At 40.7% G+C, this 11,094-nt stretch overlaps 1 protein-coding gene across 5 annotated transcripts; it reads left to right on the forward strand.

Annotated features, from left to right (window-relative positions):
• The first annotated feature begins 4,532 nt into the window (after positions 1–4,532).
• On the forward strand, positions 4,533–9,600 carry zbtb42 (zinc finger and BTB domain containing 42). 5 transcript variants are annotated; one of them, XM_057343748.1, is made up of 2 exons: positions 4,533–4,668; positions 5,836–9,600. In XM_057343748.1, the coding sequence occupies exon 2, from the start codon at positions 5,853–5,855 to the stop codon at positions 7,323–7,325; it is 1,473 nt and encodes a 490-aa protein (XP_057199731.1). In that variant the 5' UTR covers positions 4,533–4,668; positions 5,836–5,852; the 3' UTR covers positions 7,326–9,600. The 5 variants fall into 5 exon arrangements, with proteins under 5 accessions (XP_057199731.1, XP_057199733.1, XP_057199728.1 ...); XM_057343750.1 differs by having other exon boundaries at positions 5,839–9,600; XM_057343745.1 differs by lacking the exon at positions 4,533–4,668 and adding an exon at positions 4,714–4,859.
• The last annotated feature ends 1,494 nt before the right edge of the window (positions 9,601–11,094 follow it).

Raw genomic sequence — 11,094 nt, forward strand, 5'->3', positions numbered from 1 at the left:
ATAAATAGTATATCAGATTTTTCAACCGTTGCCTAGGCTTGATAATCTGGAAATAAAACAATACAACAGTCTTTAAGTCAATACAGAATTCGAAATGTCATAGTTTCATGTATTGGTCATTGTGATCACATACTGCATTTGTGCACAATTGTGACAAAAAAAAGATTTCATGATAATATTATTTTTTAATTCTGTCTAGCATCAGGAGGTCAGTGTCATTTTGTATGACATATAATCGTGGCTGTGAGGAGTTCTGGCTCATCTCTGTGATTTCCCCCTCTGAGACCCTTCTAAGTGTTTTAAATGTCTAAACGCTTTATTCACTCTTGGCTCTGTCCGGATGAGAGCTCATTAAATATATTATCTTTTGTGTATCTGTCTAGACTCCAGCACATCATTATTATGTTGTTATATCTGTACTTCTGCAGGCTATCTTTATGTGTTCCTAATGAGAAGATTTTTACTACGATCTCCTCTCATTTACATGATCTCTGTTTTTATTAATGTCATGCAGATTTTAAGATGGAAATGGCCTCAATGTCACATTTATTACAGAGTTTTCAGGAACACTTGAGCATAAATGTGCAGATCTCACTATACAACCTCTGTTTGTCAGCAGTTTGCCGTTTACACAAACAGACTGATTCTGCATAATTCCTCATTAATGTAAATGGCAAAGTCTTACTTTGCTGTGGAGTGAAGTAAATCACAAATGTTTTCTCCAAGACAGTAATGAAATTATGGATAGCAAACAGAGACTTGTGCTGAAATCTCTGAAAGCGATCAAAACTTCTGCCAAGAATTTTATAAAAGGTCAGAGATCTCAATATTAACTCAAACATTTCTCAGTTATCTGAGCATTGTAAGCCGCATGGAGAGCTCTACACTCTTATTGTACTCCATTGAAGAGTCTGGAGGTGTAACAAGAATGCGGATTGTAGAGGTAAAATCATCTGGATTTGAGAAAAATTTGCTGAGAAATGTTTGAGTTCATATGGAGATCTTCAATAATGTTGATGTTTGATTGCAGACTTGACAAATCTGAGCTCAGTTTGACACATTGTTGACATCTCTTTTGTCAGATTTTTGACTATATTTGTCAGGAGAAATATCTGAGACGCAGACGAGACTTCATTTGATGTCTTGGGGAATTATTGAGATATTAAAGAGATCTCATCTGTGATTTTATTTCTCATTATACAAGTTAAATTTGCTGTCTCAAGATGCATAATCTTTGATTCTCAGTAAAATATTCAGCAGCTTGTGTGTGTGTTTGTGAATGAGAGTGTGGATGGGCCGGCCCAGAGAACACCGGAGGAATGTGATGCTTTTGTCTTTGTGAGGAAAGAGAGGGTCAGCTCGGAATGCCATTGATAAGAAAAGAGAGACCCCCCTCCCCTCCCTCTCTCTCTCTCTCAATTTCAATTTTAGGGTGCTTTATTGGCATGACAAAATGTACATTTGTATTGCCAAAGCATTTGCAGCGGGGCTGCGTACAAATAGTGCAAATATGTAACAAACGAAAAGAAAGGTAATAATAAAATAAAATAAAGTTTTTATGTATGTAGTGCAACTTAAAGTGGTTTATAATATATGTAAATATATAAAAACAGAAATAGAGTATAGTTTAAACAAAGATTTACAAAAGCAAAATATACAGTACATGTAAGTATACTCTCTCTCTCTCTCTCTCTCTCTGTGTCCTGTGAGAACTTCTCGCTGTCATTCTGAGCCTCTCTCTCCGGTCCCAGGGTGCACAACAACTGCATTGTCTAACCCGTAAACACACTGTCCACGAACTACAACCAAACTCCCTCTCTGGACGGATGAATGAAACGCAGGGGCCCGACATTCCAGCGCACAGCGACACTGCAACCATTTACATCAGTCTTCAGAGCGACATTGTGAAGATCTCAGACAGAAGAGAGCTTTTTTACCGTCGTCTGCTTCATTCAATGTTGATTCTGTGGCATTTGTTCTCATTATGCGCTCTGACATGTGTAGTCTCTACACGACAAGATTTGTAAACCATCAATTGCAAAAGTTCAACGATTCAACCGTAAATTGATGTACAGATGAGATTGTTTGTCAGAAGCAGCTTTCTTTTTTCGCTCAGAGGCGGGTGATAATAAACCCAGCTGGGGTGTGAGTGAAAGATGATGTCATAGATATATTTGTTATTCTCCCGCAAGAGAAACCCGTACATTTTAAATGTGTTTATCTGCTAAAAGTAACCTCGGTCTGTTTTTGAGAACACCAGCATGACTTTATAAATATCGAGAAAAGACTCAAAAGTACACTTTTGATTTCATTTACATTTATTTAGTGAGCAGATGCAGTCAACATTTTGCCTTAAACGCACACAATAAACACAATAAACAAAGCAATGTTTCTCATGTGTGTGAAAGGTTATTAAATGTATTGAACACGTAAAGAAGATATTTCAAAGAATGTGAATAACCGAAACATCAAACCCCACTGATTTCCACTAAGACATTTCTCAAAATATCTTCTTTTGTGTTTCACTCAAGAATGTTTACAACCACATGAGGGAGAATAAATGATGGCAGATTTTTTTTTTATCTGAAAAATCCCTTTAAGAGCATTGTGACAACTAGCCCTGGTCTCTCTCATATTAAAATCTACATTTAGCTATCAGAATAAAACTCACGTGGCGTCTCCATTGTGAAAGTCCGGCCCCCAGCTCTACACATTAACTAGTACACGAGAAATACAAAACTCTACGTATTGTCTCTTTAAACAGCCTTTCAGAGCTTCAAATGGCCCTTTCAAAGCGCTTGACAGCTGGAGTTTAGGCAAAAGGTGACCCAACAGTTGCAGAGGGCAAAAGCTCAGCAGCTGCAACTCCCCGTTCACGTCTTCACTACGCCTACAGGATCAACAACAGTTTGAGCGTTCATATAGATCCCAAATCCCAAAATAACTCTGTTACTATGTGGCTCTGTAGCGGTTCTGTGAATTATGGCACTGGTGTGTGACACCGTGCTGTAATATAGTTTTATTGGAATCACATTTACATTCTTCATTTAGCAGATGCTTCTGTACGATACGACGCACGGAGAAACATCTCATGATAACAGAAACAGTCACAAAGTTCTGTCACTATGAGCTGAGAGCCGAGATGAAGATGTATTATGATCCTTCACTGAAAAATAAGAAAATCTAATTGTACGTCTCTAAATGACCTCAAAGAAAAAATACACATTTTCATTCACCTTTTACAATTTAGAAATTATGTAGTGACCAAAAGTCTTGTTTTACATCTTTGAGCTCTTATAAAGTCTGGACAACTTGATATTTGGGAAATTCTGTTCAAATCTTGAATTTTTAAGTTTACCTTTATAGAATATATTTATTTGTGTACATATTTGCCTACGAAACTAATTTCAAATATTTAGGCATGAACCTATGGGTCAAAAAGTTTTGAGGATGAAAAGAACATTTGGACAAGTAGCAAAGCCTCATTGCAGCTTTAAAGGCACGAGGAAAAAATCAAACACGTTTGGGTGATATTAGTAAGACTAAAGGGCAAGTTAGTGCCAAGACATTCCAGCTCAGAGCAGGATTAGCTTCGATTAGATCCCAGAAAACTCTGCGAGCACACAACACATCACCTCTCAACAATGGCCACAGGAGGAGGGGGAAGCGTCTCAAAAGAGCTCTAATTATACACTTAAATGTATTGAAAGAGTGGAATGCATTTAGGCTGGATGGGCTTGCGGGGAAAGTCGCAATCTGGAATAACTGTGTCAGCTCGAGCATCTAGAGGCCTCTCAAAAAAACACTTAATTTTCTGGAGAAAAGAAATGTTCTCTTACATCCATGCTCTTAATAAGTTCCTCTTCATTGCACTTCGTATTTGCAAATGTCGTTTAGTGTGTGCTCTTTTTTTTAGCCTCGTGTTGTTTTAACACCAAGCACCTGGCAGGTGAAAGGAACTTTAAATATTTTAGAAGTTATGTATAACATCAAGAAATGTTGAATATTATTTTTTACAAAACTAACATTGAAATAAATACGCAATTTGTGCCTACTGCCTACTTATTATATATTGTATATTATATACATATTTTGTGAATTTTGTAAATTGCAAAGTTTTTATCTTTGTCTTTTAAATGATTTAAATGAATGAATTCGATGTAAACCGGCTCTTAAAATCACTTCCAGAAGACGTACATACTAATACTGACATTCCACAAGAGACCACTTTTTAAAACTCTAAAGGAGCTAATAAAATGTAAATAAAAAACCTTTTTATAAATGATACATTTAAAATAAAAACTTGTTATAAATAATAAAATGATACCCTTTTTTATAACTATAATATTTTTAAACTTACTATCACAAAACATTACTTACTTATGTCAAGTCTGTAAGTGAAGTGCCCTGAAAGGCACAGCTGTCTTGTAAGTGAACACTGCTGTGAGTGTATACTGTACACTGGTGTTATCGCGAGACTGGACCATTAACAACCTGCTTGACACACACAAACACACACGCATACACAGAGAGAGAGAGGGGGGCAGTGCGTAGTGTTTCATGCGCACCGGGCTCGAGCGCTCAGGACAAGAAAAAGACACTTCAACATCTGGACACACATCATGAGTGCACGCGGAAACATCTGAGTCAGTCTCCACGCGCGCGTCGGTGAGTATTCGCTTGGATGTGAAGTTACGTTAAACTGAAGGCGTGATACATTGTATCAGCGGCGAGGTGCGGCGCGTTTGATCCGCGACACTGCTCGAGTTCCGCCGCTGTGAGTTTCTCTTTACGTCAGGTATAGTTCAGCTTACTCGTGCTGTTGTCAGTACTTACGAAATGTTTCGCGTCAATGAAAGGTAAGACTTATTAAAGTGTTTCAGTACAGATTATTGATGAAAAGTTCAGTATGTTACTCCTGTTGGGTGATGTCGCTTTCCAGGAGTTACTTATAAAATAAAAGTTCCCTGTTATAAGCTCGTGTTTTAAAGACGTTGTGTGTCTGTTAAAGGGCTCGCGTTATAACGAGAACAATGTGAAATGTGTAAAGTGGGAGAAGTTTGCGGTTGCTCAGGAACATATGGCATAAAAGCACAGCTGGAGGTTTGAGACTGATGTCAGAGCAGCTGACTCCACCAGTTCACACACACACACACGCACACACACACACACACACTGCTGCTCAAACACTCAACTCACTCACTCACCCACACACACACTCACATGGACGCGAAGTAGAAAGTTGCGTTTGGACGTCTGGTGCTCTTCGAGTGTCCTGAGGGTTTCGTTTCAGTTTGTGATGCGGTTTCTGACTGGATTTGCTCTCATTGACTGCTGCTGTTTCATGGGAAATATAAGCTTCTGATAGAGGAAGGTATGTGTTAGTTGTTTCTTTAGACGTAAAGCTGCTGTTGTGATAGTACGTTACACATTTGAGCAGGTTGCTTTTGTCCCTGTTAAACTGTTTTTGATATAGTTTCATTTGTAAAGTTTTCAGTCACACTGGAATATTTGACTGTGGATCAACCACAGCTGCGTATTAATTTTTTTATGTTAAACAAAGTAAACTGTTTAGAAACAATGCGTTTGAGTGTAGTTTGACATTAGGCTTGAGTTTGCGGATGTGTCTGACTGAAGGCTGGTGCTTGTTTCTGTGAGACAAAAGTTCAGTTTCAGTGAAACCATGAGATTTGTCTGTTGGCGTTTAACGCTCTCCTCAGCTGGGTTGGCTGGACTTTTGTTTGTCTCCAGTGGCCTGTAGATGCGTCGGCAGGTCTGCGTGTTGTGAATGGCCACCCGGCGTTTGTTTAACATCCAGTTTTTCCTGTTTTCCAGCAGGTTACGGAAGAAGAATGGAGTTCCCGGACCATAGCCGCCAGTTGCTGCAGTGCCTGAGTCAGCAGAGGCTTCAGGGTTTCCTCTGCGACTGCACCGTGCTGGTGGGAGACGTTCGGTTCAAGGCGCACCGAGCCGTGCTGGCCTCGTGCAGCATGTACTTCCACCTCTTCTACAGAGACCAGCTGGACAAAAGGGACACGGTGCATCTGAACAGCGACATCGTGACGGCCCCCGCTTTCAGCCTGCTGCTCGAATTCATGTATGAGGGGAAACTGGAGTTCAGCACGCTGCCCGAGGAGGACGTCCTGGCCGCCGCCAGCTACCTGCACATGTACGACATCGTGAAAGTGTGCAAAGGAAAGTTAAAGGATAAGGAACCGTGCTCCCTGGACGCCAAGACGGGGGACGGCACGGTTCCGGAGAGAGAGGACACGCCGCAGGCCCCCCGGAGAGACGACGGCGTCGCAGATTGCAAAGGGCCCGGGCAGAAGGCGAACGGTCACCGTGGCGGGTCCCCGGACCTTGTAGGTGTCAATTATGTGTCAGCCAAGGCCGAGCCCTGTGTCCAAACAGCTGGAAAAACAAAAGCCGATGTCAGTAGTTCGGCCGTCCTCGTGTCCCAGAGGTCCCGGGCGTCGGATGACATGGACTGCGCTCTGGATTTGTCTTTCAAGCCTCTGTCGAGCAGAGACGCCTTCCACCCCTCCTACGTCTCGGGACAGCTGGCCCTCGACAGCCAGCAGCAGGGCACTGAGCCACTTGTTAAAGACGAACATGACTTTCTGTCAGAGCAGGGGGACGGCGAGCCCGTGAGCCCGGAGAGCCGGCGCTTTGGGAATAGCGCCAGGAGCTCGGTGGTGACAGGGTTCGCTGCCCTCTTCCCCGGCAACAGCGGCCCGGCCGCGGCCACCCTGCTCCCCCCGGACGACGACCTGATGGAGGGGGAGGGCGAGGGGGAGGGGCTGGGTGTCCGCCGCGAGGAGGGGGGAGGCCGGATGCTGGCGGACAGCGAGGGAGAAGACGAGGACGATCTGGCCTCTTCGGACATCTCCACGTCCAGCGGGGTCCTGCTACCTGTCGGCGGTCAGCAGGTGTGCGTGTGCCCACTGTGCAGCAAAGTCTTCCCGAGCCCGCACGTGCTGCAGCTGCACCTCAGCTCTCACTTCCGGGAGAAGGACGGGGTGCGTTCCAAACTCTCGCCCGACGGTTCCGTGCCCACCTGCTCGCAGTGCGGCAAGACCTTCTCCTGCATGTACACGCTGAAGCGGCAAGAGCGCACGCACTCCGGCGAGAAGCCCTACACGTGCGGCCAGTGCGGGAAGAGCTTCCAGTATTCGCACAACCTGAGCCGGCACGCCGTGGTGCACACACGCGAAAAGCCGCACGCGTGCAAGTGGTGCGAGAGGCGCTTCACTCAGTCGGGCGATCTGTACCGTCACATCCGCAAGTTTCACTGCGGCCTCGTGAAAACCCTTCCCATTGGATAAACACTCTGGTCACTGTCATCGAACTTTTTGTGACAACTTGTTATGGACGTGTCCGACGCCAGTAATAATAATAACATCCAGTGATTTGCCAGATGATTCGTTTATTAATGACAGTTAAATGCACTTGGACATTGACCTCGTGTGTCATGTATTTAAACAGCTGGAAGAAACCGTCCAGAGGATTCACTTCCACGGCTATGATTTATCAATGGAAGACAGTGATTCGACCATCCTGACGTTTTGATGTATGTTCTTCATTTCATTGTTCAAATGCATTCTTACAGAAAGTAATGAAGAGGCAGATTTTATTTATTAGTTAGAATTAAGTACGCAGGGGGATGATTTTGCTTTGTGTGACTCTACTGAAGGCCTGACTGTCGACTGAAATCTACCACTGATGTTTGTGCACTTGTGTTATCATTGACACGACGCTACTGTCTGCTCCGTCGGTTCTAATGACGTTCTTTTCTTTAAAACATCTAAAGACATGCGTTTGAATCAAATCATTTCATATGTCTGTAAGACACCGTGGTTTAAAGTCGATGTAAGACAACATCTATTCTGCTGAAATTTGACTGTTTTTTCTGATTTTCTCTCTTTCTATGAAGAGTAAATGTGGTGGAACCACTGCTGACCGAATTCACCTTTCGACTCCAGATCTGGTGGATTGTGTTTGCTTAACTTGACCTTTTTCCTTCACTTTAACGTTTTCATTTGACGTTTTTCGTTGCTTCTTTTTATTTAATGTGATGGTGGAGTGTTTGTGGTTGTATAGTAACAGTAGTTAGCACTAAAAAAATCCAAGTTATGCTGTATGTTTCATCAGTCCTGAAAAAACTTGATTAGTTATTTATTCGTTTTGTTTGTTTGGTTCAGGGTTTACTGTCGACGTTTAAAAAATGATCACGCTGGTACTTCTTTTTTTAACATTATTTTGACAATATATATGCGATACCTGGTTTCATTCATTGAAGTTTGACTTTTGTGATGCTAACAAGCACTTCATAAACAACACTGAGATACTGTAGGCTGCTATTTCTAACTGTATATTTATTGTAAATAAGTATTTTATTAAATCATTATGTCACGTTTGGTTTGAAATATTGTACCACTGAAATCTCTCGTGAATGCTGCGATTCTTAACATTAACAATTTGTGTCTTCCAGCCGGGATTAAAATCCGTGTGGTTTGTTTTTCTGTGACATCATCTTATACTTTTGTTACAGTAGATATCAGAGATACTGTAACTATTGGTTCAGAAGCACAAACGGATGAACGATCTGAAGATGAAAAAAATCTACCTGTGAAAGATCTACCAACTGAACTAATGTACAGACATGGGGATTACAAAACCAAGCGTGTCACTTAAAGGATATTTCATTCATTCAAAGGACTGAATTTGCATCCTGATCAATAATTTCTTTGCACATTTAATGGAAAAATGTCTGTCTATGTACTTTCAGTTCTGTGTGTATATTTTCAGATTTTTACACTGGAATTTCGTCATTGCAAATGCATTTCTTTGTTTTTGTGTGTGTGTGTGTGTGTATTTCAGAGAACATGTTGAGATATAGAAAGTTTCTTGAATTTATTGTCATGTATTTACACGATCACATGATACAGTACGCACAGTGGCGAATGCTTTTGGATTGTGGATAAACTGCACCTGTTGTAATGATGCGACACATCAGAATATTTAACATCAGGAAAACTGATAGATTACTGCAATAAGACGAGAATAATTCTCAAACTGTGCTTCACACGTGACTCATGTGGATTTTTCAATTTAGTCTGCAAAAAGACATTGTACATGAATACCGGATATATGTCTTCTGAAGGTTCAGACTGTGAAATGGTATAATCATAAGTACTATTTATTGATTTGTATCTTGTGACATTTTGCTGTTTCTCAAAATTTCCACGTGTGAAATATAAGACGATACTAAGTCGAGAAATTTTTAATAGACTGTAGAAGTGCCATTAGATGTAATATAATTTTTTGATAAGACAAGAAACATATTTTATAGGAAAACAAATGCTTCATTGTTAAGTCCTTTAGTGAATGTAGATGACAATCTGTTGGATTTGACCTTGCTTGGATTTCTTTAATTTATTTTGATTTTTTGGCGTGTGTGTGTGTGCGTGCGGGCTTTCTTTATTTCTTCCGAGGGCACGGTGGACATGTGAGCCCTTGAGTGTGTGTGGTGTGTGTAACATGTGACAATCTTTATGTCAAACTTGATTTAGATTTACACATAGATTAAACAGCCTTTTCTGTGGATTCATTGTGTTTGTCTTTTCAAGTGATGATGTTTGACCACTCAGAGTTGACGCTTTTAAAAACACTGAATGACACTGAATCATCAAAGATATAATAATGACAAAGCCATTGATAAAGAATCGTCTTCGTTCATTAGTAAAACATCTAAACAGGGTTCTCACCAGATCATTAAAAAAATGTATAGAAAGCTCAGGGAACTCATCATTTTTAATAAACAAAATTGCTTTAAATTAGTCTGAATATATAGTTCTACTCGGTACTAAAATATTTTATCATCTCAGGATTTGCTTTTTCTGAGTGCATATTCCGTAAAATGATTTTTTTTGTCATCCCAAATAACCAGAAGACTCATGGAAATTCATTCACAGGCAGTTTTTTTTAACAATGACCTTAAACCTGTTTCCAGGGAGTTTGCCGTCAGCTGTCTGCCGATGAGGGTTTGTGTACAGAAAACAGACGCTTCCGTGTAATGTGAATTATGTTTTACATTCTTAAAAGAATTGCAGAAGTTACGAGTAGAATTATAATAAGAAATATATGTTGTATTTATCAATACTTATTTTTTTAATATTCATATCTTCATAATGTCTATATGTATCATGTTCTTTCACAATAGATGTGTAGAATTACAGTAAAGCAATTGCAAATGCTTACTTGTTTTAAATATAAACTGATATAAGTTTCTAACAAACTCGCTGATCAAAGCTGATCATACACATCTTTATTTCCACATTAATAAGAAACCTAAAACTGCTCATTTGCATTCTGATCAAACCATCCCCATTATTCCTCCACTGCACATCTATAGAAATCCAGCTGCCTTGCGATGTGATTCCCATGACCCTGCCCCCAAAGAGACCACACGCTTTTAGAGAAAACCACCCCCAAATACCCCCGCTCGGCCCTGTCCCACTCACTCTTTTGTCAGCGTCTATATTGTTCTTTATAAGTCTCAAGTTCTGCTCAGTTAACTGCTGCAGACGCTGCGCTTCACGCCGGTTTGAAAGACGCAAGACTGTGTGATGGGTTAGATGTAGTATTTCAACTAAATAAATGACTGTAACATCATTTCAGTGGGCAAAGTGGCTGGTGGGTTGCCAGTTCGGAGTTCTCCGAACACATTGGGTTGCCAGGTATTCGACCACAACCATTTCATTTGGTTTGCACCTTCAAAAACAATCATTGTCCATTCACACTGTGTTCTGGCAGAAATTCATCTGATAGTTGGTATGAAAAAATACGGAAGTTAAAATCATTTACACACGGATCCTTTATGTTGAAATGAAATTTGCACTTTTTCTCACTATTTAGCCTGCGCCATGTTTCTTGTTTTGCATATACGGTTCATCATACAACATTTGAATGAATTATTCCAAATTTTACTCGAGCTATTAATACATTAGAGTGTTTAGTTTTGTTCACTTTTGTATGAGAAAACATTTCGGCTCCCCAATTCAAGGCAGAACGGGCTTCGTGAAGCAAAACAGG

Source organism: Triplophysa rosa, linkage group LG10 (genome assembly GCF_024868665.1).
Source record: "Triplophysa rosa linkage group LG10, Trosa_1v2, whole genome shotgun sequence".
Taxonomy (NCBI): Eukaryota; Metazoa; Chordata; class Actinopteri; order Cypriniformes; family Nemacheilidae; genus Triplophysa; species Triplophysa rosa.